The sequence below is a fragment of the Mustela lutreola genome, chromosome 9 (genome assembly GCF_030435805.1).
Source record: "Mustela lutreola isolate mMusLut2 chromosome 9, mMusLut2.pri, whole genome shotgun sequence".
NCBI lineage: Eukaryota > Metazoa > Chordata > Mammalia > Carnivora > Mustelidae > Mustela > Mustela lutreola.
In genome coordinates, this window is record NC_081298.1 from 29821362 (window position 1) to 29849151 (window position 27790).

The 27790-nt window shown below is 54.5% G+C and overlaps 1 protein-coding gene and 1 long non-coding RNA gene across 7 annotated transcripts in view; one reads left to right on the forward strand and one right to left on the reverse strand.

The window, feature by feature from the left end:
* LOC131807990 (uncharacterized) overlaps positions 1–9808 on the forward strand; it is a 10345-nt gene extending 537 nt beyond the window's left edge. For 2 of the 5 annotated variants that reach the window (XR_009344635.1, XR_009344633.1), the window contains exons 2-5: positions 2824–2914; positions 7940–8082; positions 9458–9488; positions 9672–9808. This is a non-coding gene — a long non-coding RNA (uncharacterized LOC131807990). Of the gene's footprint in view, positions 1–1434; positions 2356–2823; positions 2915–7939; positions 8083–9457; positions 9489–9671 lie in introns of those variants that run through there. The other 3 variants (XR_009344637.1, XR_009344634.1, XR_009344636.1) reach the window with 2 other exon arrangements.
* SIGLEC1 (sialic acid binding Ig like lectin 1) lies at positions 5515–27694 on the reverse strand. 2 transcript variants are annotated; one of them, XM_059133817.1, is made up of 22 exons: positions 27537–27694; positions 22328–22402; positions 21726–22085; positions 21151–21447; positions 19778–20044; positions 19207–19461; positions 17176–17475; positions 16257–16514; positions 15213–15533; positions 14694–14948; positions 14204–14506; positions 13334–13594; positions 12882–13193; positions 12156–12407; positions 11582–11851; positions 11237–11488; positions 10630–10932; positions 9526–9786; positions 8529–8831; positions 8162–8264; positions 7706–7775; positions 5515–7002 (listed from the first exon to the last, which is right to left on the reverse strand). In XM_059133817.1, exons 2-22 carry the CDS (start codon positions 22374–22376, stop codon positions 6895–6897), a joined length of 5160 nt encoding a protein of 1719 aa, XP_058989800.1. In that variant the 5' UTR covers positions 22377–22402; positions 27537–27694; the 3' UTR covers positions 5515–6894. The 2 variants fall into 2 exon arrangements, with proteins under 2 accessions (XP_058989800.1, XP_058989799.1); XM_059133816.1 differs by lacking the exon at positions 27537–27694 and having other exon boundaries at positions 22328–22657.
* Positions 27695–27790: the final 96 nt, after the last annotated feature.

Sequence of the window (27790 nt, forward strand, 5' to 3'; positions counted from 1 at the left end):
CTTGGTGCCCGGCAAAGGCGAGGCGGGCGCGGGCAGCCCCTGTCCCTGGGGTGGCCGCCGGGAACAACTGCGCAAAGCCACAGACTCCAAGACACAGGGGATCCTTCCTGCTTTGACAACATCTTGTTTCTTTCTTTAAAGGTTTGTGTACTGAGTAGTAAATCCGGAAAACGAGTAGCCAGTATTCTGATAGCGAGAGATGTTAACTTTTCTTTTCTAAGATTTTGTTTATTTATTTGACAGACAGAGATCACAGGTAGGCAGAGAGGCAGGTAGAGAGAGAGGAGGAAGCAGGCTCCCTGCTGAGCAGAGATCCCGATGTGGGGCTCCATCCCAGGACACCGGGATCATGACTTGAGCAGAGGGCAGAGGCTTTAACCCACTGAGCCACCTAGGCGCCCCTAACTTTCTTTTTAAAATATATTTTTTAATATTTTGTTTGTTTGAGGGGTGGTCCGAGGAGGAGAGAGACAGAGAGAGAATCCTCGTTGAGTGGGGGTAGGGGGGCAGTGTAGCTGGGGTTCAATCTCACCAAGGAACATCATGACCCGAGTTGAAACCAAGAATTCATCGCCCAACCCACTGAATCACCCAGGTGCCCAGGAGGGGTGCGAACTCTTGGGCAAATCTATTTGTTATTGGGAACAAATGCCGACGTTCCCTTAGGAAGAGTTGCAGCAGATATAGGGAAACCTCTGTAGGTCTGATTCAAACAACAAAATATAGTAAGATGTACAGGAATCACACCTCCCTTTTCTTCCCACCCTCTGAGCCCACATCCCCCACCCAATGCAAAGCCGCTATCCTTAGCTCCTTGTATAGGTTTTGGATTAGTTTATGCACATCCAAGACAATACAGATCTCTTTTTTCTTTTATTAACATTTCTCTACACCGCTCCCCCCCCCCACTTACTACACACGGAGGTGCTTCTTATCAGTGCATGTAAAGTGGTCTTATGATTATTACTAGTATCCTATTATCATTACTTCAGGTTTTCAAGTTAACTTTATTAAGATAATTTACACACAGTAAAGTGGACCTGGGGCACCTGGGTGGCTCAGCTGGTTGAGCTTCTGCCTTCAGCTCAGGTCATGATCTCAGGAGTCCTGGGATCAAGCCCCGAGTCAGGCTCCCTCCTCAGTGGAGAGCCTGTTTCTCCCTTTCCCTCTGCCCCTCCTCCCCACCCATGCGCTCGCTCTCTCTCTCTCTCTATCTATCTATCTATCTCAAAGAAATGCATAAAATCTTTTTAAAAATATGGGGCACCTGGGTGGCTCAGTGGGTTGAGGCCTCTGCCTTTGGCTCGGGTCGTGATCTCAGGGTCCTGGGATCGAGCCCTGCATCGGGCTCTCTGCTCGGTGGGAGGCCTGCTTCCTCCTCTCTCTCTGCCTGCCTCTCTGCCTACTTGTGATCTCTGTCTGTCAAATAAATAAATAAAATCTTTTTAAAAAAAAAAAAGAATTTTAAAAAGTGCACATGTTCTAAGTGTCCATTTAGATGAACTTGATAAATTCATGCGCCTCTGTAATCACCATCCTAATCCAGATAGAATGTTCTGTAACCAAACCAAGTAGGAGAGTTTGTCCACCCTGTGGGCAGCAGGCAAGTAAAAGTGGCACAGATCTTTCGCAGTGAAGAAAGATGAGCTATTTACTGGTATGGCACCACCCAGGAGAATGGGAAAGTAATGCTCTAAAGTCCCAGTCTCCCCAGTGGCTTCTTAGTGAAAGGCTTTAAGGGCAAAATTGGGGGCAGGACTGTCCTGAGAAAGTGGGTGTCCTTGACTGGAAGCTCAGGAGGTCGCATGAATAGGTGCCCTGGTGCCACTTTGTCTGGTTCCCTGGGAGGTCTTCTTCATCTCAAGAGACTTGGAATCTGAAAAGTATATTTGTTCTTTTCGGTAGAGGTTTCATTAGGCACATCCGGTAATAATATCCTTAAAGTAGTACTGATTAACTACTTGTAAGCTAGTGGGGTTGCATTCCTGGAGGTTCCTTGGCCAGACCAGACCAGTCCAGCCGTGCCGTGCCGGGAGCTGATAGACCTATTTCCATCGTCCCCAGGACGTTCCCTTCTGCCCCCTCCCCCGTCCCTCTCTCCCACTTCCAGCCGCAGGCAGTCATTGATCTGCTTTGTGTCTATACATAAATTTTGCCTATTCCAGAACTTCGTATAAATGTAATTACAAAGCTTGTACTCTTTGTGTCTGGCTTTCTTCCTTCTATGTTTTTGAAATTCATTGACATTGTTTGCTTTTGTAGTGCCGAATATGTTCCATGGGCAGGGGGAACCACGCTTTCTCTGTTCTCCAGTGAGGCATTTGGGTTCTTTTCCAGCGTGAGACTCTCCTACAGGTAGCCGCTACACGCTGCTGTGAAGTTTTATATGAGTCTATGTTTTCATTTCTCATTTCTCATCTGTGAAGACCCAGAAGTAGAAGGCAGGGTCCTATGGCAAAGGCATATTTAAGTTTGAAAGAAACTCATTTCCAAAGCAACTGTACCAGCAGTGGAGGAGAGTTTGGGTTCCTCTCCATCCTTGCCAGCACTTAGTGTTGCTCATTGTTTTAATTTTAGTTATTCCAGTGGCTGTGTGTCCCTGCCATTTTTTTATAGTTGAATGCTGCCTCTCATTCATATAGTCCCCTCTTGGCCATGTAAATGGTTTCCAGGCCTTCTGCTATTGCAATCCAGGCTGTGATGGATAATTTTATATACAAACTCATCTGTGAGATGATTTCCTAAAATGGGCTTCCTGGGTCAAAAGATTTGTATTTTTATGACTTGGGAGGATACACTTAAATTGTCCTTCAATTTGTGCAGATGTACAATTGCAGCAGCAGTATCTCGAGGTCCCCTTGGCCTGCAACCTTACCGACGCAGTTCTCAAACTGTGATACGCTTGTCTGAAGGTGTGAGTACAGTCTTAATTTGCATTTCTCCTAGCAGTGAACTTGAATAACTGTTCAAACACTTACGTGCCATTTATATTTCCTGTTCCCTGAATCATGTTTCTACTGAGATGTTGGTCTTTCTCGTAACAACTGGAAGGAACTCTTTATATAGAAGGGAGTTTCATCTTTTGTCTGGAGTGTGAGTTGCAGATCTTTTTCAGTTTGTCAAATGCATTCAGCCTTTGTGTGTGGCTGTAGTTGAGCTATTTCCTTGCGAACTAGCATCCAATGGTGTGACTATCACATTTTTCCCATTGATTCTACTGTTGCCGGACCTGAGGGTGGTTCCTAGTTTTGAGATGTTACCAAAAATGCTGCTGTGGACGTTTATGTGTGTGTGTGTGTGTCCCTTCCTGCCTTTGCCTGTCTTGCTCCCTTCAGCCCTTTACTGATATCCCCCTTGGAGCACAGCCTGACATTGCTTGCACATGAAACGTCGTCTTTGGGAACCAGACCTAAAATAGACCTAGATGGCTTTGGTCATGCTGGGGTTTCCAATGTGGGCAGGCTGGAGAGACATCAACTCTTCCCTCTGTGGATGAGTAAATGGGGTTCCCACGAGTGCCCCCAGCTGCAGAGGCCACCCTCAAAGCACAGAATTCCCTAATCCTCCCTGGACATGAGCTGGTGGGGGTGGGGTGATGCAGGGAGCTGAAAGCAAAGCATCCCGTCTCCTCTTAGGGAGGATTTGGGGAAGAATTGGGGTGGACAGGGGTATGTAGGCTTCCATCTTGAACCAGGAGCACAATGAGAGATTCCAGAGCAAAATATGGATCCCGAGGATGGGGAAATTACAGACACACAGTCCTGTGGTAAAGGAGTCCTGAATAGGAAGAAGAGAGAGACAGCTAAGAAAGCCCCAGAGATCACAGAACTTGGACAATACCAAATGTGCAGCCTAGCAGGGCCTGGGGAGGACTTGGAGGTGGTTTGAGCTCTAAATGAGCTGGGGGCCTAGACAGCAGAGCAGACTCCCTAGAGCAGGCAGACTCTGAACACAGAGCAGAGGCTTCACTGTGGACAGCAGGGTCCTCTCGGACAAGAAAAGAGCAAACTGGTGAGCTCCTCTTCGCGCTGCAAACCTAGGCTTGGGTGCCTCTTTGTCAAGGGGTTCTTGCTGACCCAAAGCCTTGTTCCCACCCTCTGCATATGCTTCTCCCTGGCCATTTCATTGTCTCTCTCCCCCCAGACCCTGAGCTCCACAGAGTCTGGGGCTATCTTTGTTTACTGCCTGGCACAGGGCTGGGCACACAGTCAGTGCTAAGAAAACAAGGTGAACTTGTAGCCTAAGAGCTATGTGGGCATTGGAATCATCCTTGCAACATGGACGCCTTCCCAACCCGGATGAGATATGTCTAAGTATATCCGAGGAATTTTCTGCAGAAATCTCCAAGCAACTATTTATTTGGAGGCTGCAGAGGAGGGGATGGGACCACTAGACCAAAGTTGAGGAAGCTGGATCCCACGAGTAGCCGCTGTGGGAAAGATGATGTCTCCAGTGTCTTGCTGGAGTCACTCTCCAGGGGGACACTGGGGAGTGTCCTGGGCAGAAGGCAAACCACGGAGAGTTAAATCTCCAAAGTGCTTACGTAATGGGTGACATTCACCATCTGTAAACAAGACGCATTCTGAAGAATGACCCAGAACAGGGTGACTATAAACATTCCTCTATAAGCCTCACGGTGGACAGAGCCCTTCTTTTGGCATAACTACCCAGGGTGGAATTTCAGGGTCAGAGGGCTAGACAGTTTTAGCTTTAAAAGATAATGTCAGACAATTTTCCAAAGTCATCATTCTATACTATTCCATTTATATAAAATTCAAAAACAAGCCAATCAAATCCCTGGTGTTAGATAGCAAGCTTGAAGTTCACTTCAGGGGGCTTGCAATTGGGAGGGGGCTCGAGGGAGACTCTGGAGTGCTGGTGCTGGTCTGTTTCTTGATCTGGGTGCCAGTGGCACTGGCTTGATCACTTTTTGGAAAGTCATCAAGCTGTGTGCTTATAGTGTGTGCAGTTTTCTGTTTGTGTGTCACACCTGAAGTACGAGTTTATTTCAGAAGTCTTGAGGCTCCTCAGACCTCCAGAGGTAGACACAGCTAACCCCTCTGAGAACCTTCCATTCCCAGGTGGACCTACGCCCCCTTGGAGATGCACAGAAGGAATTCTCCCCTCACCCTCTCTTCCCTGGACAACCTAAGAACATCTGGCCACATTCGGCTTGTTCTGTCTCTGTCCCACCTCTGGATTTAGTGCACACTTTCCACCCCCACCCCTCCCCCCAGACAACAATATGGAAAAAACCAGTGCTTACTAAGTGCTCACATACTGCGTGCCAAGCGAGGTGCTGGTCATGTGGACCAAGAAGGTGAGCAGGACCTAGAGCCTCAAGGAGCAGGAGAGAGCGCTCATCTCTTGAACATAAGGCAGTTTGTGGCAAACGTCTTGTAATTTGCACTTGCCTGCCACCTCAACAAGCAGTCTCCTAGAAGGAGCTGCATTCACATTCAGATCCGTGTTGCGGTGCAGCCGTTTGGGTTGCAAGAAAGAGACTCACTCTGGTATCATCACAGGATGGGTGTTTATTGGGAGGACACGCCAGACAGGCTCCCCCAGGAAGAGTCTGGCAATCAGACACTGCAAGGAATGAAACCTGGGACCAGGAAGCTTCCGGCCACAGTTCCATGGAGCTTACTCAGCCTCCAATTTCTTTCCAACCTGTTAGCCCCTAGGACATCTCCCCACTGCTCTCCCAGTTTCTCAATCCAAATCCCAGGCAGGGTCTTTGCGTCCCGTACCATCTGCCACCAGGCTGTGAGGGGAGACACTAGCCCACCCAAGAACCAGCCCCTCTCAGGCACTGACTTCCTGAGAGCAAGTTATTCCTTCTTTGTGACCCTCATTCCGCTTAACAGCCCCTGGCACACAAGCCCCCAGGAAGACCGAGCGAGCCCACTAGATCACAGAGAGGGATGTACCTGGAGCAGAAATAAGGATGCTCTCCATACTCCCTGGGAGTAGAAATGGGGGCCCCTCTTTTTCCAAGGGCGTGATAAAATGCCTGCTCAGGCAACCCCATTGCCTGGCATGCCTTTTCCCTAGGGAACACCAAACCATCTTAATTTCCTCAGTCTTAATGTGTGAGAGGGACTCCCTCTTCTGGGAAGCCCATGAACAGAATGACCAGGGACACATCCTGGCCTTCAGTAGACGGGCACTGCAAACGTGGCCTGCCGGCAGCATTCTCACCAATGTCAGAAGTCTCGAGCATGAGTCTGTGGTTGGGGAGTCCTATGGAAACAGAACCAAAACTATATTTCTCAGAATCTCTTGCAGCTTGAGGTGGCTGCTTGACTCAACTCCAGCCAATGGAGAGTGAGTAAAAATGACCTGCAACTTCTGTCCACAATGGGAATGGGTGTGCCTTCAATCTCCTCTTCTTGCTGGAGGGAATGTCAACACAGTGGGGCCACCATGAACCTCACAGTCAAAGGTACCATTTCAGGGATGGAGAAAAAGAAGATAGAATGCTCCCAAATTCTGACATCTTAAACTACCATAGCATATCCAGATTAGTATGGGAGAGAGAAGTAACGTGTCCTCATACTGAAGTTACTGTATTTGGTCTCTTGTTAGTGCAGCCTAACTTCTAGTCCAGCTCCTATGGAGTACTCTGGTCGGCCTGGGAGGATGTAGGAAGCTCCTCTTCTTTTCTAATACATCCCAAAAAGTCCAGGGTGGGCTTGGAAGGAAAAGATGTGAGGGGCCATCCAGTGGAAGATAAAGGGAGAGATGAGATCCAGAGAAAAGGAAAAGACAAGTAGACAACATGGGCACTTGTTTATCCTCAGAGTCCCCCAGGGCCAGCACCCTCCTGGGTAGATTAAAGTTCACCTCTACTTCTCCGCGCCCATTTTTCTTGGCAAGAGATTTGGATCTGGGTCATAGAAAGTCAGATGCTGTAGAGTTGTTTTCACAGAGGGAGTCAGGACTCAGTGCTGCCTTGTTCACGAGGCCCAGGTTGTCACAGTTTCTGGTGACCTCCTCCTCCTGAGGGTAGACAGTGCCACAGATCAGCTCAGTGGCAGAGCACAGGACTAGGGCCCACCTGTGGCTGCATCAGGATCAGGATCAGTGAGCTTCCGGCAGAGAAAATCCTGGTGACAAGGAGGGCTCTGGGAGTGGTCATCCCATGGCCTCTAACTCTGGAGAGCAGTTCCCCAGACCTCAAACCTTAGGTGAGGGTCCCCAGGGGACTGGGGAGCTTGTGCCTGGCTGGCAATGAGGCTGTGAGCCCAGCCCCACCCCCGCAAAACCGGAAGATCTGCAGAAGGGGACACGTCACTGGGAAGGGAAAACAGACCTTCACCCCTGCCCAGGGACATAGGCAGATTGCGGAGTAGGGAAGAGAGAACCCAGCTGGGGTTCTGTGTTCCAGGATGCATCTTGAAAGTCAAGGAGAAGCTGCTATGTCAGAATGTCTGCCCCAGTCACCTTACCAGCAGCTCCCACAGAGAACTCGACCTACAGTATACCCATCATGCCTGGCGAGCAAACACGTGGCTGTTGTGTGCCCCATTTAAAATGGGGCTTCCCTGTCTCTCCAGAGGTCCCTGGTTCTCTGTATTCTCTCCCCGGTCTCCCCCTAGTCCCAGGGCCCGTCCTACATACGAGAGCTGTCTCTGTGCACCAGCCCTGCCCAGTGGGTTAGCCAGGCGTCGTGTCTGCCTGGGCCCACGTGACAGATGGATACCTGCATGGTCTGCTTCTGAGAAGTCATCTCCACCAAATTCTCACCCATGCTCAGCTTACAAAATTGTTTCCTGCAACAGCAAGAGCAGACTCAGAGGGTCTCTTCACTTCCCCTGTGTACCCCCATTTCCTCCCCGGACCCCAAGCGCTTACTTAGCCCCAGATAGCTCACTGAACAGAGCAGTGGGAGCACTGCGGGGAGTGGGGGACCTTATCTTTCTTCCTTCCCTCCCAGCCCTTTCTTTACACAGATGGGCTCCAGATGAAGAAAGAAAACTACAGCAAGAGGGCTTGAAAGACGATTCTAGAAGCAATTCCCAAATTTGGAGCAGTGGGAAGAAGAGGGACAAGCTAGAAAGTACAGAGCCCATGCATCTGGTAAGAGAGACATGAGGGAAGGTTGAGGGGAAGTGGGGGATGACAAGGTGACCTCATCCTGCCCCAGCCCTGAACCCACCTCCAGACGTAGAAGGCCCCCAGGCCCAACAACAGGAAGAGGAGGCCCAGCAGCAGCCCCAGGACCCAGAGTAGCTTCTGGAACAGACTCAGATGGTGCAAGGCTGGAATGCAGGGGTGAGGCTCAGACGGCGGCTCCAGGCCTCCAGGACTCCCTCCCAAGGGGACTCCCCCGAGATGAAAACCATTCTAGCTCTCACTTTATCTCAGAAGCTTTCCCTTGCAACCGAGCATTAAGTTAGACTAGTTAGACAAACTGATCACAGCAGAAAGGATTCAGCGAAGACCTCAGAAGGAAGCCTATGGACCCGAGAGCTGGGCCTTCCTACAGAGGGGCCTGGGAGACAGACCCTCCCCCCACCCCCCACCTCTGGTTCCGAAGTAGGTAGAAGCGGACGCAGAGCCCAAGGCATTGGAGGCAGAGCACACGTATTCCCCCTGGTCGCTGGGCCTCAGCTCCTCCATGTCCACCCTCAGGGCATTGGCGGTGGCTGTGACGTGGATGTGGGGCTCGGCGGGAGCCCTGCCAGGCTGGCTGGAGGCCACCAGCCTCCTGCCGAGGTGGAGACTCAGACTGGCTAGGGGCTCGCTGTCCACTCGGCAGTCCAGGATGCCCCGGAGGCCACCCTCAGGCTCCACGAAGACCGTCATGGAGGGCATCTTAGGAGGGTCTGTGGGAACACAGAGGGGCATAATAGTTGCAGAACACCAGCGCCAACCCAGGCAAGATGACTGCAGCTCGCCACATGACGGGGTAGAACCCCTTGCCCCTCTCCTTGGTCTGTGCCTTGCTCTGACCACTAGGAAGCAGAAGTGATATTATGTGGCTTCAGGACTAGACCTCAAGGGGCCTCATAGCTTCTGGCCTCCTGCAAACACAACCCCGGAGGAAGGTCAGGCGAGCCCCAGCTGCCGGCCGTGAGGATGCAGTAATCCTCAACCAGCTAGCTACGAGACAATGACAGAGACCAGCCGAAGCCCTGCCCAGCTCCGCTCCACCTGAATTTCTAACCGACAGCATCAGGAGCAAACACAACGGCTGTCACCTGAAGCTCTATATTTCGCGGGGCTTGTGATTGCAGCCACAACTGGCTGATCCTGCATGGGGGCCTGGATGAGGGATGGAACGGGGACCCAGGCACTCTGCATGCAGTATCCCCTGGGCTCCTCACTGGGTGAGGGGGCTGATATTTTGCACATGAGAAAAGCCAGGCAGTGGTGTACAAGATCACACAAGCAGGCAGCGGGAGTCCTCCAACCCAGGACTCCATCCCTACAAAGTCTTTGCTCTTTGCAGACAGAAGAGGAGGAGGACCCGAGGCAGGCAGGTGAGATGTGGACAGGGGGTTGGGGGGTTGTACTCACACAGCACCCGGAGCATGACTGGAGCAGAGGTGGTGGCCCCACTGGGGAGCTCAGCCCAGCAGTGGTACGCCCCAGCTTGGGTGCGGGCCACGTGGGTGAAGGCAAGGGTGGGCACAGGCTCCACATGTAGTCGCTGGCCATTCCAGAACCAAGCGAAGGTGGAGTTGCCCATGGGTCCGGGACCACCAGAGAGGCGACAGCTCAGGTTCAGCGGTGCCCCCTCAGCCACGTCCAGCCCCGGCTCGGCCACCACACGCACCCCTGCAGGCCAAGGACCAGGAGGATGTCAGGGAGCCTGTGGATGGGATCTGGGCATCGCAGAGGCCTCAGTGTATTATGGGAACCTCTGTTCTGATTTGGGGCCCACAGAGGTAAGATTGTGGCTCTCTCAAAAGACTGAGATCTCTTGGGGCACCTGGGTGGCTCAGTCGGTTAAGCACCTGCCTTTGGCTCAGCTCATGATCCTGGGATCCTGGGATCGAGCCCTGCATCGGGCTCCCTGCTCAGCGGGAAGCCTGCTTCTCTCTCTCCCACTCCCCCTTGTTTGTGTTCCCTCTCTCACCGTCTCTCTCTCTCTCTTTCAAATAAATGAATAAAAATCTTAAAAAAAAAAAAAAAAAAAAAAAAGACTGAGATCCCTTGCACTGAGTACCTCTGGGACAGGGTGGTTTGTCTCTACAAACCAGGCTTTCTAATGGATGAGGCTGTGTCTTGCTCGGAGATGGGACTCCTCAAACGTGGGGCTCTATTTCATCCCTCACACTGAGCCCCCTAAAGGTACGGTTGGGTCTCTCTTCCCACCCCAGGCTTCCCCAGAGCAGGTCTGTGCTTCCACCCCAGATTGGGTTCTGTGAGGGCGGGGCTCTGTCTCTCCTGCCTCGGAGGGGCCCTCCACATGGCTGCAGAGTTCTTGCAGAGAACTTGCAGAGTTCTGCAAGGGCAAGGCTGCTTCTTCCCCTCAGGCTGGGCAACGGCCTCCAGGGAGAGAGTTCCTCCTCCATCAGATGGGGCAGGGCTCTAGCTATCCATTCTGGTCAGCCCGCCCCTCGTATACACAAGGCCCCGCTGTGCCTGAGTCCTTCTCCTCCCCCTCGGCCCACTCACCTTCCCCCTGCAGCTGCCCTGTGGTGCTGACCGAGCCCAGGAAGTTGTGGGCTGTGCACATGTAAGTGTCCTTGTCACCGGACGGTATGTCTCGCACCTGCAGTCGCAGGGCATTTCGGGCAGCCTGCACGGCGCCTGTCCCGGATGCCAAGCCGTGGACCCCCGGACTGGTGGCCAGCACCTTGCCGTCATGGGACAGGGCCAGCTCAGCAGGGGGCTCGCTGTCCACGGTACACTGCAACACGGCCATGGAGCCGACTCTGGAGTCCCGAAAGGACGACAGGATGACATCCCGAGGGGCATCTGGGAGCACGACAGCACATAGTTGGAGGCCTTGTTTGGATACCCTGGACCGTCCATGGCCCACCCGCCTGGCATTGGTGAGGCTGAAGCCTCTGGATGAAAGGTCACTTCCTCAAAGTGACACCTCATGGACAGAGTCCCCCAAGTGGGGTTCGCAGGACTCTTTTCTCATCACCAATGTTCTTCTTTGCCCAAGTGCCCCTTCCAAGATCTGCTACGGTCCTGCCTCCACCCCCACGAAGGCCCAGAAGTGCCCTCTGCCTGCTCTCAGCCTCAGCACCCCCAGCCAAGGGCCCTAGCTCACAGTGGACTTGCAGGGCGGTGGGCCGGGAGCTGCGAGTGCCCTGGGCGTCCTGGACCTGGCAGGAGTAGGCCCCCGCATGAGCCCGTGTGGCCGCTGGGATCGAGAGGGCGGCAGCTGGTCCCTCCTGCAGCCAACGGCTGTTGTGGTACCAGGCATAGAGAATGGGTGGGCGGGCGGCGGGGTCTTCACAGGATACTGTGACGGGGGTCCCCTCAGGCACAGCGGCGGATGGAGCCAGGGTCACCTGCACACCTGGACCAGGGAGACCAGGGTCAGCAAGGCCCAGCCAGAGACCACAGCTGGTCCCTCTCCCCCAGCTGGGCTCGGCCTCCAGCCCTGCCTCACCCTCTAGCCGCAACTCCAGGGAGACATTGGCCTGGCCCAGAGGATTGTGGGCGGAGCAGCTGTAGAGCCCCTCATCGCTGGGTCCGGGCTCCCACAACTCCAGGCGCAGAGTGTTGGGGACAGAGGCTGTGCTCGAAGACATCAGGAGGTGGCCAGCGTGGCTGAGGGCTAGCTGGGCGGGTGGGCGGCTATCCACAGTACACAGTACCTGAGCCAGCCGTCCGCCCCGGCTTTCCAGGAGGTAGGTCAGGCGCAGGCTGCGGGGAGCGTCTATAGGGACACCGAAGGAAACAGTTCAGAGACCACACCCAGGAGGCCAGTTGAAAGGCAGCATTCAAAGCCGGAGAGCCCTGGCTCCCTATCGCAAGGGCCCCTAGTTGCCCAACTGAGGCTCCTCTGCCCAGAAAGAAGCTATCCACTCTGACCCTGACTCAACGCTCCTTGTCCTGGGCTTCTTCAGATTGATGGGGTCTGGGTTCCTGAGTCAGACATCTGTGGGGCTCTGGCCACGCCCTTGATCCCTGTGGGCTGCCGTCATTCTTTTTTGTCCCATCCTGCATCCAACCAAACTCACAGAGGACATCCAGAGTGACAGGTCTGGAGAGGTGGGGTGCCTGGCCAGGAGTCACCACACCACAGCGGTAGGAGGCAGCGTCCGTGACTGTGACATTGGGCAGAAGGATGGAGTGGGCACCTGGGCGCTGCTGCCCATCCTGGTACCACGTGTAGGTGAGCTGGGTCAGGTTCGAGGTCCACACAAGGCAGGTCAGGTTCACCAGCTGCCCCTCTTGCACAACGGCCCTAGGCTGCACCTGCACACTCACAGCTGGGGAGGGAAGAGGGCCGGGGACACGGGTTAGACTGTGAAGCTGTGTAAAGCAAGTCTCTTGTCTCCCTGAGGAAGAGAAACATGTACAGGGGGCTCAAGATTGAACATGGGAAACAGCTCACCATCTCTCAGGTGGTCCCAACCAGGGTTCTGCAGGGCTCCGGGGTACCCTAAGCCCTCCCTGACTCTGATGGGCACATGGAAGAAGAACACAAGCCTGCCTGGGCTGCAGTATTTTCTCCTTGAACACCCCGCCCTTCCTTTTCTGATTTATCCACTGGACATCCAGGCAAACATCTGTTTCTAAAAAAGGCTCTTCTGTGAAAGCCAAGTCTGGAGTCATTTGTCCTGAAAGGAGGCTGTCCTATGTTCAGCCCACCTGGCTGTCCCTCAGGCTTCCAGAACCTTCTCCAGCCTCCTCTCTTCTCTTAAAGGAGCCCCCCATGCACACACTCACGCCCTCACACTGACCCTGGGCATCGAAGAGGGCAGAGGCTGAGGCCTGGCCCAGTGTGTTGTTGGCCTGGCAGGTGTAGGCGCCTTCATCCTCCAGCACCGCTCTGTGGATCTCCAGGCGTAGTGTGTTGGGAGCGACAGCCACCTGCAGCCGGGGAGAGCGGCTGGCCAGCTCCCCCACACCCTGTAGGGTGGAGGCCACGAGGTGGTCCCCGTGGAGCAGTCGTAGGTGGGCTGGAGGGTCACTGTTCACACGGCACAGGAGGAGGCCCAGTCGTCCAGGGCCCATGTCCATCAAGGTGGTGAGTGTGGCCTGGCGAGGGGCGTCTACAGGAGGTAGGGAGTGGTCAGGAACCCCCGTCCCTTCTCTAGCACTCTCGCATGGAGGCAGGGCTTGCCCAGCCCCTCCTCTATCTGTCCCTTGTGTCCCTCACCCCCCAAGAAACATGGACAGGATGAAAGCTTACAGGACACGTGGAGGCTGATGGGTGCCGCCAGGCTCGTGGTGGCCGAACCTGGGGCCTGGGCTTGGCAATGGTAGGCCCCAGCTTGGCTCAGAGTAATGGCCGTGAAGCGGAGCGTAGCTGAGTTTGACTCTGGGAGGGGCTGGCCATCCTGGTACCAGAGGTATGAGGTCCCCTCCTGGACCCCTGCGGGCACCTGGCAGCTCAAGACCACGGCCTGGCCCTCCTGGAGCTCAGGTGATGGAGACACCTGGACCCAGGCTCCTGCAGGGGGAAACCAAGGGCAGATGAGGGCCCTCCCCCATGCCCTCTCCCCCAGCCTGGGACTATGTGTATGTCCACACGAGGACCCCAATCCTATGTCCTGGAGCCACAGGCCCCCTATGAGATCACCACCAAAAGGCCCCACTTCAGCTCCATGCCTCCCCCTGTCCTGCTCCCAACTCCCCTGCCCTGGTCTGTCCTGGCTTTTACCACTCACTACCTGGAGCTACAGTTTCACTCTGTCGGTCATATCTCACCTACCAGAAGGTCCAGCTAACGGGACTTCCAACCCCGTGGCAGGTGCAATGCCTGCACAAGTTAGCTCAGGACAGATGCTGGCTTGACCCCATAGAACACTGAAATCAGAGGGGTTTAGATCATGCCAAGGTCCGTTGTCCCAAGAGTGAGCTGGACCCAGCATGGATGACCCAAGTGATTACAGGGAAAGGTATCCAGCTGGAGACCAAAGGAGGCCTGCTGGTTGGCTAGAAACTCCCCTGACCGTCACTGAAAAAGGCTCACATTTCTACCCCGAATCCACATGACACAGCCCAAAGCCTGGCCAGAGCAGCCCCCAGGGCACGTGGGCCCTAGGGACCGGACACTCACCTCGGACCTGAAAGAAGAGGGAGGTATTGGTGGATCCGAGGACATTGGTGGCCTCGCACCGATAGCTTCCAGAGTCCCCAAGGCTCAAGTCTCGGACCTCCAAGTGCAGGGAGTTGGCTGTGGCTTTGACCTGGAGGCGGCCATAGAGCGGGAGCAAGGGCCCCAGGCTGGTGGCCAGGAGGTGCTCCTCGTGGAAGAGGGCCAGCTGGGCCACAGGGTGACTGTCCACAGTGCAGACGAACACAGCCACGTGGCCCTGGCCCACGTCCAGGAATGCTGACAGCTTTGGAGGGTCTGGGGGATCTGCAGACAGGAAGGAGCTCAGGCCACGCCCCGTCCTGCTCACCACAGCACACCGCCCCTCTGCACATGCAGTCCAGGCCTGCCCTTGCTCACGCCCAAGCCATGCTCTGCCCCTCACGACCGTTCCCCCGCACTGCGCACCCCCCCACCCTCCGAGCACCCAACCCTGCCCTTGCCCGTCACCCACAGAGCACACTCAGGAGCACCGGGGCGGAGAGCTGGGCCCCAGGCTCGGCGAGGATGCGGCAGGCATAGAGGCCAGCGTCCGTTCTGGCCACAGGCAGCAACGTCATGGTTTCCAGGGGGCCCTGGGCCCACAGCGCCCCGTTCCGGAACCAGGAGAAGTTGGCAGGGCCGCCGGCTTCCCGGCTCACACTGCAGGTCAGGTTGGCTCCGGTGCCCTCCAGCAGCATGTGGGATGGGGTGATGACCAGGCTGGTGGCTGGAGGGCGAGCAGCACAGGCCACCTGAGACAGGCCTCCCCTTGACTGCCTCCCCCCTGGGGTGGGGGCCCAGCCTCCCAGCATGGAGAAGGCAGGAAGGAGACCCCTCCCCGGTGTGCCCATGGGGTTGGGGAGAAAAACGAGTTCCCATGGCCAAACAGATGTGGTTTCACCCAATAGACCTGCCCTGGACGGCAGAGAGATTGGAGTGTCCAGCGTACCAGCCCCTGACCCTGAACCACCCATTCCCTGCACTGACTCACCCTGGGCATTGAAGTTTGTGGAAGCAGAGGCGTTGCCCAGGGCATTGCTGGCTTCACACAGGTACACACCCTCATCCTCCAGCACCAGGTCACCGATCTCCACACGCAGCAGGTTGGGGGCTCTGGTGACCTTTAGGCGCTGGGAACAGCCCCCACAGCCCAATGGCAGGGAAGAGGCCACGACATGGTCCCTGTGGAGCAACCGCAGCTGGGCTGGGGGGTTGCTGTCCACACGGCACAAGAGGAGCCCTTGACGTCTCACCGCAACCCCTGCAGCATCGGGGTCCAGCTGGGCAGTGAACGTGGGCTGGCGTGGAGCATCTGTAGGGAGGAAGAGCATAGGCATTCATCTCGTGGCCTCCACAGGGTTCTCCACGTCCACTCCCGCAACACACCAAATAAAGGCATGTGCTCAGAATTGCCATGAACAGTTGTGTAGGTTGTTCACTGCACAAGGACAACCAAACAAAAGGAGGAGGAATTCGGCCCATGGCCCTCATGCTCAGCTGTGCTCTAGTGCTGTACTGAGTCTTCCCAGAGGAAGGAATATCATTTTCTAGCTTGGACAAGGGTGTCGTATGGGCTAGCATAACATTGTGTGCTTCTGATTGGCCCCCCCAGGTTAATATTGAAGCATCCACCCTTGATAGGCCACAGTCCCTGTGCTGAGAGGTTCTGCTGTCAAGGCTATGGGAGCTTGTGAGAGCACAGCCGAAGGGTGTGTGCACATATATGGAATTATGGTGTCCTAGGGACCAGCTCAGGACAAAACTTGGACAAGGTACCCATGGTGCCTTTGAGGCTAAAAGTAGAGGGCCCTAAAGAGGCTGGGATTGAGGGACAGGATATGGGGAGGCAGAGCAAGCCCCAGGCTTGTTCTCCACATTTCAGCCCTGGGCGGGAAGCTCTGTGGTGCCCATGCCCGTGGCTGCCTTCCTGATCTAGACCCCGGGGCGGGCGGGCCTGAAGGAGGTGAGGGGGATGGCAGGCTCCTGTGGGCTGACCCTCCCCAGGTAGGCAGGGGCTGGTGGGAAGACTGCTTACAGAGCACAGTGAGGATGGCAGGTGAGGAGGGTCCGCTGTCCCTGTGGCCATCATTGGCCTGACAGTAGTAAGATCCGGCATCGGTGCTGGAGGCCGCAGAGAGGTGAAGGCTGCTGCTGGAACCTTCAAGAAGCAGGGCTCCATTCCGGTACCAGGAGAAGCGGATGTCAGGCGATGGGCTCAGACCACTCCTGCAGTTCAGGGTCACTCCTTGGCCTTCTACCACCTCTGCTGCGGGGCTGATGAGGAGGTGCGCCACTGGCAGAGGAGGGAGTAAGGAAGGCTCAGGTCCCCTGCATCCAGCTGCACCCATGCCACCGGCTGCAGGAAGACCTCCAGGGTTCTCCTCTCCCCACATGACTGTAGGTAGGTCTGGACTCCGTGGCATTAGCTCCATGAACGTCTTGATATCAGGAGAGTTTGTCCTTCAATGCCAATTCTAATCTATTGGCTGCAGCTTGATGGAGAAGGATTGTGAGCCAGAGCCCAGGCTTCCATCAAAAACCTGGCACAATTGATTAGCTCTGTCCTCCACAGCCTCAGAAGGAGGGAATGGCAATGCATGCATGAAGGTATAGACGACCGCGCTTTTCTATTTTTCCTCCTGCCTCGGACTCCTAGCAGAGCCTGCCCCAGACGTTTGATAAATAAAAAAACCAATGGATGTGAAGGCCCTTCAAGTTCAGAGTCAAAATGTGTACAAAAGGAATAATGCAACCTGCCACGTTTCCCCTTTGCCTTGACTTCAGGAACCTCCCAGGTGGTTATAGCCCAGATCTTTGATGTGATTTTTTTTTTTTTTAAACCAACCAGCTTGTTCGTCCCCTCAGCTAAGTCCCCTGGACTCCTGGGACAAAGACCAGAGCAGGCCTCCTCCTTGGTGTCCCTTCACCAGCCCCCCTCCCCATGCCTGTCTTACCTTTGGCCTGGAAGTTCAAGGTGGACGATGACTTCCCCAGGGAGTTGGTAGCTGAGCACGTGTACTCCCCAGTGTCATCCAGCCCCAGGTCTCGGATCTCCAGGTTCAGGGAGTTGGGGGTGGAGAAGACACTGAAGCGTGAGCTGTGGTTTCCCTCCCCTGGCGTGGAGGCCAGGATGAGGCCATTGTGCGACAGCGTCAGGGTGGCCAGAGGCTCGCTGATCACGGAGCAGTGGAGGATACCCACCAGCCCCTCCCGTGTCTCCAGGAAGGCCGTTAGGTCCGGGGCAAGGGGCGAGTCTGCGTGGAGATGAGGGGGTGCTGGTCACCCTCAGATGGGGGCAATCCCGGATCCCACTTTATAGGCTATGACCCTGCAATACCCCTTGAAGGGAGCAACCCCAGAGCTTCTGAGGACCAGTCGAATACACTTGTGCCTGAGTGGAGCCAGTCACTTTGTTTTCTCAGTCAACAGCTGTGGCAACTCTGTGAGTGGGGGGTCGGGGGCCCACTATGAAGTTGGGAAAACTGCCAGGCGGCAGCGGGTAGCACCTCATCCAAGGAGCCAGGGTGAGGAACTACCAGCAATGGGACAGACTGTCATCACATGCCCCCTGACATGACACAGCAGGACGGACCCAGAGTCACACCCATGCTGTTGCTGCCCGGGTATGCAGGCTCAGTCTACACAAACCACACAAACACAAACAGGGACACTCACACAACTAGCCTATACTCTTCAAGTCTCAATGGCAAGAAAGGCAAGAAAAGGGGCGCCTGGGTGGTTCCATCTATTAAGTGTCTGCCTTCACTCAGGTCATGATCCCAGGGTCCTGGGATCAAGTCCCACATCGGGCTCTCTGCTCAGTGGGGAGTCTGCTTCTCCCTCTCCCCTTCCCCCTGCTTGTGCACATGTGCGCTCTCTCTCTCTCTCTGTCTCAAATGAATAAATAAAATCTTTTAAAAAGAGAGGGAGAGAGAGAGACTACCTTCTGTATGATTCCAACTATTTGACATTCTAGAAAAGGCAAAATTTTTTATGCCTGTGGTTGTCAGGCATTCAACAGATAAATAAATGGAGAACGGGGGATGTTTATGGCAGTGAAACTCTTCTGTATGACACTGTAAGATGAGTACATGATATTATTCAAAACCTGTGATGTACAACACAAAGAGTGAACCTTACTGTAAACTACAGACTTTAGTTAATAATGTATCAGTGTTGGTTCAGTAATTATAACAAATACACAACACTAATCCAGAATGTGATAGGGGAAACTGTGCCAGGAAAGATACATCGGACCTCTGTACTATCTGCTCAATATTTTTGTAAATTTAAAACTATTGTTAAAAAATAAAATCTATTAGGTAGCTCGGTCAGTTAAGCATCCAACTCTTGATTTCAGCTCAAGTCATGATTAAGGGTGGTGAGGCCAAGCCCAAGAAGACTCACACACTAGGCGTGGAGCCTACTTAAGATCCTCTCTCCCCATCCCCTCTGCGCCTCCCCGCACCATGCACCCGTGCTCTCTCTTTCCCACTCTTTTTTTTTTTTTTTTTTTGACAGAGAGGAAGATCACAGCAGGCAGAGAGGCAGGCTGGAGGGTGGGGAGGTGGGGAGCAAGCTCCCTGCTGAGCAGAGAGCCCGATGAGGGGCTCCATCCCAGGACCCTAAGATCATGACCTGAGCTGAAGGCAGAGGCTTAACCCACTGAGCCACCCAGGCACCCCCTAATCCCACTCTTTAAAAAAAATTAATAAATAAAGACAGAGAACAAATGTACCACACTGTTAATAAATGGAGAATCTAAGTTAAAAGTGTATGGTAATTCTTTGTATTCTTCTTGCAACTTTCTGTAAGCTTAACTCATTCAAAATGAAAACTGGTTTAAAACAGGAGGACACCCAGGCCCAGGGAGGTGAAAGCTTGCCCAGAGTTGCAGAGCTGGGGTGTGAGCTCAGAGCCGCCCAGGCCCAGGCTCTTCACCCTCCTGTGGGGCCCCTGTCCGCAGCTCCACCCTGGCCACTTACGGCTGACCACCACGCTGACGGGGCCGGAGCGCTCTCTGCCATAGGCATTCTGCACCTCGCAGACGTAGAAGCCAGTGTCGGCCCTGGAGGCCGAGGGCAGCAGCAGCGTGTGGCTGTGGGCATCCTCCAGCACGACGTGGTTCTTATACCAGCTGTAACGCAGCTCGCTGGGGGCTGTTTGGGGCGTGTTGCAGGTCAGTGTCACCGTCTGATTCTCTAGGATGCGGCCTGCCGGGCTCACCTGGACCTCAGCCACTGTGGGGGCAGCAGAGGGCATGCTGGGGGACACTCAGACATCTTCCAGCATCCTGGGGTTGTAGCCAATCAGCCCGAATCCTGCATGCTCGGTACCAGGCCCCTTCTGGATGGGCACCGCATCTCTTTGTCCTGTTTACTGGGATTCTTGCAACCGCCCACCCCGCTGGGGATGTTTGTCATCTATCTGGGGCAGGGCTAGGGCTCCACACCTGTGTCCCAGAAGGCGCTTTGGCCTAGCTCCCTTGAGCAACAGTGGCCTGTTGGGGACCCCGCCCCACCCTCCAGTCAAGACCCAGGCTCCTCCAGGACTCACTGAAGATGTGGACCCTGATGGGGGGCGAGACCGAAGAGCCCACGCCATTCCCAGCTTGGCAGGTGTAGACACCAGCATCGTCCCAGGTTGCCTGGGACAACCTCAGTGTACGCCCCTCGACCTGGAGCGGTGCCCCGTCCTTGATCCAGCGAATAGAACTCACGTCGGGGTAGCTGCTGTTCACCCGGCAGGTGAGTATGACCAGATCACCTGGCAGGATGTTCCGCCCTGAGGGGCTGAGAAGGATCTCCACGCCCCTGGGGGCATCTGCAAGGCATAGGGTGGTGGTGGGCAGGGCGTCAGAGGAAGGGCCCAGGGAAGACAGTGGTGCCACTTCTCTCTTCTTTCAGGAAGCCCCGCCAGGCACTGCCCCCACCTCGTGAGGAGGTTCTGGTTCCTTCCTTCTCCACCGAGGGCCTAATAATGCAGGCAGGCCTAGCGTCCAGCCTGCACTGCCTTCTAAGGCTTTCTGCCACGTGACACTGGCCATCACCCTCTCTTCTATCTAGGGATCTTGAGCACCATCGTTCCTGCTTAGGTGACTTTTGGTAGCTGCTGGCAAGGAATCAAACACTTCATGAAGGGGGCCAAAGGCAGAGGATGGTTAACCCGCTTGGAAGGAAGGAGCCAACCATACAGCACATCTGCATTTCTAGAAATCTTGTTCCAAATCCTCTGGCTATGGAAATAGGCTTATAAAAGCTATTATTTTCAAATGCTTTATCTAGGGAAATATGAAAATAGCAGAAGCTAATATCTTAGAGTGCTTGGTATGTGCTAAGCACTCCTTCAAGTTCCATAACAGTTCCTTGAGAACAACTCCTCTCCTTCACAGAGGTAGACATGGAGGCCCCAAAGGTCAAGTAACTCGCCCAGTTTCCTCAGCTAGTGGTGGACCCAGCCAGCCTGATGATGCCTGTGAACAGCCCTTGTTCTAGAATAGGCCGCCATGTTTTACCATGATGGGAAGTTGCATAATCAAGTAGAAACTCAGGTTTCCTCCAACCTCCTCTTTGTTGAGTAGCCTTAGACAAGAAAAGGGTGAACCTTCCTCCCCCCAACACACAGCAGCCTCCAGAGCTGGGTTGAATCCCCAAGTCCTCCCTCCCCGGCCCCCAGTTCTCTGGCTCTTCGTGTCTCCCCTCCTCTGCCCAACCCGGCCTCAGGGACACGAGGTACTAGGGAGTCACTCAATGTGACTTTTAAGGTTTTGCAGCGTCTCTCCCCCCTGGCTGAGCCTGGAGGTCCAAGTGCACCTGGCTCTGCCTCAGGGGCGAGGGTTCTCTTTCTACAGGCTGCAGAAGAGACTAGTTTCCTCTGGGGAGCCACAGAAGTGCGCTCAGTCCCAAGGGTGGGGCCCCCAGCACACTCACATTGCACTTGGAGGTGAATCTCGCCCCGAGCCTTTTGCTTGGCCACCGAGACTTCGCAGTGCAGGGTCCGGCCGTGGTCCTGCCACGACAGGGCCATGTGGAGGGTCTCCAGGTGGCTGATGCCTGTGGGCCTGAGATCCTGGAGGTTGGAGGTGACCGAGCGCTCGGGGTCCTGGCCTTCCCACTGCAGGCTGATGTGCTCCTCTGGGCACGCATAGGGAGTAGAGCAGTTGAAGTAGGCCTCCATGCCCTCATGGAGCTCCGCCAGGGAGGAAATGGAGGGCTTCTCAGGCGTCTCTGAAGACAAAGACCAGAGGCTCAGAACTCCCCTTCACCACACAGGAGGCCTCCTGCCCTAGAAAGCCCAGCAGAGGGGCGAGACCTGGGCAGGGTCCTTCAAGAGGAAGGAGAGACTACTTTCGACCCCCAGCCCCACTTGGGTGAATGCAAAGGAGATGCAGGGCTGGGAGAGGCCGGGGATGGGCTTACACTGAGGGCTGGGGCTGTGAGTCAATGGGGCCAGTAGCAGCTTGGGACACACTTCCAGGCCATAGCCAGCTCACCCTGCCCCTCACCTGTCACAGTGACCACAGTGCCTTTGACATCTGACCAGCGGTTGCCTTCACTGATCTCAAAACGGAAGTTGTAGGAGCCTGAATCCTCAGGCCGCAGGTCCTTCAACAGCAGGCTGCACATCTTGTGCTCTGTGCGCCCCAAGAACTGGGCACGGTTACGAAAGCGTGCCTCCACCAGCTTGGGGTTCTCCGAGTGGCTTACCACCTGCCGCTGGCCCGCATAGTCGTAGTACCAGATGGCTGTGATGCCACGGGTCACTTCCACATCAGCTGGGAAGCTGAAGACGCAGGGGATGATGAGGCAGGACCCCCTCACGCCCTTCACAGCCTGGGGACTGGAGACACCCCATGAGGACAGGCCTGAGGGTGGGGCGAGACAGAGAGGAGAATGATGAAGACCTGGTATCATGCAGAGCCCCCAGACCTGTCCCCAGATGAGCCCCCAGCCGGGCACCCCTGGAGCAGCCCCTTAGCGTGGGGGCGCTCCAAGCCACTGCCTCCCTGAGCCCTCCTTTGACCTCAGCAGACAAAACTGTGACCAGGCCCAGTGCGGTCTGCCCGGGGCCAGGCCCTGCAAGCCGGGCGAAACCAGCACAGCTTACCTATTGAGATCGATGAGAACAGCTGGAGAAGCCAGAACAGGGAGTCCATAGCAGGCTTCACACCGGTTCTGGTGCCTAAGAGGCGATACATACCTTGTGTGCTGGTTGGGTACACAAGGGCCTCCTACGGCACCTCAGGGCACCTCAGCCTCAGAGTCTGCTGAGAGTCCAGCCCTCTGTCCCCACATGCTCTGCTGCCCGCCCTCAAACCCCCAGTGAGAGGTCCGGGTGGCCAAGGACCCTCGCACAGCCAGCAGCAGGGAGCCGGGATCCCACGTTCCTGGCGCGGACCACACCCAGGAATACCTTCACTTGGTGTCGTGCCCCAGAAAGCCCTCTGTGTGTCCCTCAGCCCCACCCCAAGTTCTGCTTTCCCAACCTCTCAAGGACACTCCTCCAGAGCAGATGAACATCTGTTTCTCTTTCTTCCCACTTCCCCACCTCTTCCCCACCACCCAGCCCAACAGGAACTGGAGCCCAGAGAGGCCCAGGGACTCACTCCAAGGCACCCAGCAAGGATGATGGCTTGAAACTTGTGTCCTTACCACCAGCCTTACCAGCTGTAGGCCTTAATGGGGCTCGACTGAGCACTGACCAAAGTGCTGCCTTTGAGAGCTTCTTACATCCCTGAAAGGTTCTCAGGGTTCCCACTCCCAGTTCTGCCCCCATTCCCTGCTGGTCACACACACGGTCTGTGGCCAAGTCCCATCTACACATGGGCTCTCCAGTTAACCAGCTCTGCCCCACCACAAATGATCTTTGCCTGCTGAAACCTTATTCAGTCGTCAAGGTGCAGCTTGAAGGAGGTGGCTTCTAGCCGGAACTTCCCTTGTGGGGTCCCTGGAGCCACCCCACAGCCATCTCCATGCTTGCCTCGTTCTTGGCAGCTTGTGACCCCCATTTCTCAGGAGCTGGGACTGAGGACATGCACCCTGAAGCAGTCAGGCCTTGCAGTAGTGAGCAAGAGAGGGGTGTGATCCTTGGGCGTCTGGAGTTGGTAGCAGGGCAAGTCTGGGCAGGGGACACAAGCCCCTCACAACACATATCCCTACTGTTCACCATGTACAAGAAGGTGGGCTCTCTGCCAGCGGGGGGCCCTGCTGGAGATGAGGCTCTAAGGGGGTGCCACAGAGAAGAATCTGAGGGCAAGAGATGCCAGAAACACATATAACCAGAACTATAAAGCTGTGAGAAGAAAACATAGGTGAAAATCTCCACGACCTGGGATCAGGCAATGACTTCTCATGTATGACACCAGAAGCACAAACAACAAAAGAAAAAAATAGATAAATTGGACTTGATCAAAACTTACAACTTTTGTACACATTGAAGGACACTATCAAGAGAGTGAAAAGACAACCCAGAGAATGGGAGAAAGTATCTGCAAATCATCTAGCTGATTAGGGGCTGATATCTAGAATATATAAGGAACTCCTGCAACCCAACAAGAACAGTAACAAGCAAACGAAAAACCCCAAACCACCCAAAATAAAAAAATGGGGTAAGAACTTCAATACACGCTTCTCCGAAGATGATATATGTGGCCAAAAAGTTCATAAAAAGTTGTTCAACATCATGAATCATTTGGGAAATGCAAATTGAACCCACAATCAGCTACCACTTCATACCCATCAAAATGGCTATTAATAAACAAAACCAGGAAATAATAAATGTTGATGAGGACGTGGAGAAATGGGAAACCCCATGCACTGCTTCCCCACTTTACATTCTGGTGGAAATGTAAGATGGCACAGTCCCTGTGGAAAATAGTTTGGGAGTTCCTCAAAAGTCAGACATAGGGGTGCATAGGTGGCTCAGTCGGTTAAGCATTTGCCTTTAGCTAAGCTCATGGTCTTGGGATGGAGCCCCACATCAGGCTCCTTGCTTAGGGGGGAGCCTGCTTCTCTCTCTGCCTGCTTGTGTTCTTTCTCTCTCTGATAAATAAATAAATATCTTAAAAAAAAAAAAGTCAGACATAGATTACTATAGCATCCAGCAATTCCGCTTCCAGGTATCAAAACCAGAAGATTTTTTTTTTTAAGATTTTAATTAATTTATTTATTTGACAGACAGATCACAAGTAGGCAGAGAGGCAGGCAGAGAGAGAGAAAAGGAAGCAGGCTCCCCACTGAGCAGAGCACCCAATGTGGGGCTTGATCCCAGGACCCTGGGATCATGACCTGAGCCGAAGCCAAAGGCTTTAACCCACTGAGCCACCCAGGTGACCCTCAACAGAAAGATTTGAAAACAGGGACTCAAACAGATACTTGAACACTTGTGTTCATAGCAGCGTTAGTCACAATAGCCAAAAGGTGGAAACAACCCAAGCGCCCATCACAGATGAATGGATGAAAGAGAGGTGGTCCATCCATAAAAAGAATATTATTCAGCCATAAGAAGGATCGAAATTCTCCCATTCTGACACGTGTGACAAGGGCGAACCCTGAAACCATTATTCTAAGTCAAATCAGCCATATACATAAGGGCAAATATTGCATGATTCTACTTATATGAGGTACCTAGAGTATGCAAGTTCAAAGACACAGAAAGCAGACTAGAGGTTACAGGGACAAGGAAGGGGCATGGAGGAGTGAGTGGAGAGGTCATATTTAATGAGAGCAGAGTCCCTCTTTTGGATGATGAGAAATTCCTGAAAATTGACGGTGGTGATGGTTACACAATATCATGAATGTATTTAATGCTGCTAAACTGAACGCTTAAAAAATGGTTAAAACAGTAAGTTTTATGTTAAGTGTATTTTACAACATGCATACAAAAACCCATGTTGCTAGGCCGCCTGGGTGGCTCAGTCGGTGAAGCATCTGCCTTCAGCTCAGGTCATGATATCAGGGTCCTGGGATCGAGCCCCACCTTAGAGTCCCTGCTCAGCAGGAAGCCCGCTTCTCCCTCTCCCTCTGCCCCCCCCCACCATTCATGTGCTCTCTCTCTCAAATTAAAAAAAAAAAAAAAAATCTTTAAAACAACAACAAACAAACAAAAACCCATGTTGCCAACTTCGCAATCCTCCCTGGTCCTAAACGCTGACTTGGCAGAGTGGGGGGGTGAGCCTGAGGAGGCTAGGAGTGGGGACAGGAAACTCATAACATCTCCCAGCCCCCAGCCCATCAGCCGCGGGATGGGGCCCAGCTGATTCTGGAGGCTACCACGGTACACTCCTGGGGAGGGGCTGAGCAGACACCCAGGGCCTAAATGGGATCTGAATTGTCCATCAGGGTGACGATACTTGGCCAAGTGTGAAGGGGGGAGGGCTGTCTTTGCAGGGAGTGGGGCAAAGGTGAAGGCATGGGAAGGCCGGGAAGAGCACTGCTCCTCAGGGAACCCAGCCGACAGCGCTGGTCATTGGCTGAGGCCCAGCGGCTCGTCCCCAGTTCTTTCGGTGGCTCTAGGCCTGCTCCTCTCCCAGGAGGATGGAGAAGCCACAAGAGAGGCTCATGCTGGCCCAGGCTGGAGCTAAGGCCCAGATGCTGGGCTGAAAGGCAGCTCAGGGCATGTTTGGGGTGGGTGGGTAACAAGGTCAGCTCTGCTACAGAAGGGACATGAGGAAGAGGGGGGCATGTCGGCCCCAGGGCCCCTGCTCTTCCCATTTGGAGCCATGGAAGGGACAATGGTGAAACTACAGGATGGTGGGATTTTAGACCTACTGACCCCAGAACAGAGCAGAGATTATTGAAACATGCAAGAGGGCCCCTTCTAGAACCACCCCAAATCACATCATGTAGGTGTCACCTACACTTAGCCCAGCTCCAACACCCAAGAGGTAAGTCCCACCGGAGTCCAATTCATTGACTCATCCTGTTTCATCCCTCGTCCTAAGACCTCGTCTAAGACCACCCTCGTCCTAGAGAACTTTCCTGGGAAAAGAAGAGGCAAAACAGACCCCCGAAAGGAAGACCCTGTCCCTATTTGGAAACCTCAGGGCTAGGGGGTAGGTGCTCCTAGGGCTTGGATTGAGCTGGGTGTACTGGTGGGCGTCCTGCGCCCCCTGGTGGTAAAGGGGTGATTGCCAGTCCTAGGAAAGGGGGTGGGTGTCCTGAGGACCAGACCCCGCAAGCCTGAAACAACCTCTTCCTTAGGCAATGATCACCAGACCTCAGAAAGCTCAGGGCTCTGAGATTCATCTTTGTAGCTTCAAGTCTTGGGTGCTCCGAACATGGGCTTTAATCCCCACTCTCAAAATTGGTGTATGTTGCATCAGGGTGGGACTGGGATGGCCTGGAAGGTGGGTGCCCGAGTCTGCAGCTGCCTGTGAGAGAACGAGTGGGCGGGCGGGTAGAGTCTATGTGAGACCAAGTGTCCCATGATAAGTGGGGAGGGCTGGCTGAACCCTGACCTCTGAGCCCAGAGCCCAGTCTGGCCTGGGGAAGGAAGGGCAGACGGAGTTTCACTACAGACAGCTATGTAGGGCTCAGTTTCTGTTTCCTAGTACCAGGGCTCCCCCCTCAACTTCCCTATCAGGCTGCAGAAGGAGGGAAATTGAGGGGATCCAGACATCTGGAGTGTCCTTCCCCACAGATAAGAACTCAGGGTACAGGAGGGAGACTCCAGAGTATATGATCTTCCTAAGAGTGGAAAGCCCCAAACCTAAGCCAAACGTTTTGCGTGAAAAGCCCTAAACCTAAGCCAAACGTTTTGCGTGAAAAGCCCTATCGCCCATAAATGAAGTCGCCTGGCTTTGAAATGGGCAGTAGAGATTTCACATCTCCTTTTTCAATCCGGCCCAAGCTCCTGCGCCCCAGGCTGTGCTAGGCAGTGCTGGGGGTCCTGCTGGGAGGAAGAAGTGGTGATGAGGGCAGTGAGTGGGACTGGGCTCCTGTGAGGCCAAGATGAATGGTGGGTGGCCCCAGGGCGGGTGTGAAGATGAATTTCGGCTGCAGTGTGGGATGGAACTGGGTGGACGTGGAGGGGAGAGTGATGGGTCAGGAGAGGATGAAGGTCAGGGTTGAGGCTGCATGGAGATGATGGAAATGTTGCGGGTGTCGCTGAGGGTGAGGGAGGGCTGACAGGTGTGAGGACTGGGACCGGGGTATGGGTTGGAGAAGATTTGGGGGTTCTGGTAATGGCTGCAGCCTTGATTAGTGTCTCGGGCTTGAGTTGGTCTGGGGCCCAGCACCCACCCCCATTGCCCCCCAGCAAATCTCAGCCCAACCCCTCTCCCAGCCCTCCTCTCGCACTCCGGAGATGGGGGTACCTGCTCCGCAGGGGGAAGGGGCTGCAAGGCTGGTGAACCACAGGAAGAAGAACAGGAACGAGAGCCAGATGCTTGTGGTGCTGGTGGCTTCCCAGGGCTCTGCCACCCCAAGAGAGGAGTTCCAGGCTCAGAGGCTGCTTCCTCTTTTCCCAAAGCCTCAGCCCGGAGGCTGGTCAGGGAGGCAGCTGGAGGCCTTGCGTAATACCAAGACAAGAAAGTCCTCCTAGGCAGGGGAAGGGCCCTGGGAAGGCCCT

Bases quoted from the DNA above. Each gene is read 5' to 3' on its own strand.
- SIGLEC1 (XM_059133816.1), bottom strand. From the start codon at position 22,418: ATGTATCGCCTCTTAGGCACCAGAACCGGTGTGAAGCCTGCTATGGAC. The intron at 12,408-12,881 runs GTCAGTGTGAGG...TTCCCTCCCCAG, and splicing joins TGCCCTCTTCGATGCCCAGG to CTGTGAGTGTGCAGGTGCAG. The intron at 9,787-10,629 runs GTGAGTGGGCCG...CTTGGCCTGCAG, and splicing joins AGGGCAGCTGCAGGGGGAAG to GGGTGCGTGTGGTGGCCGAG.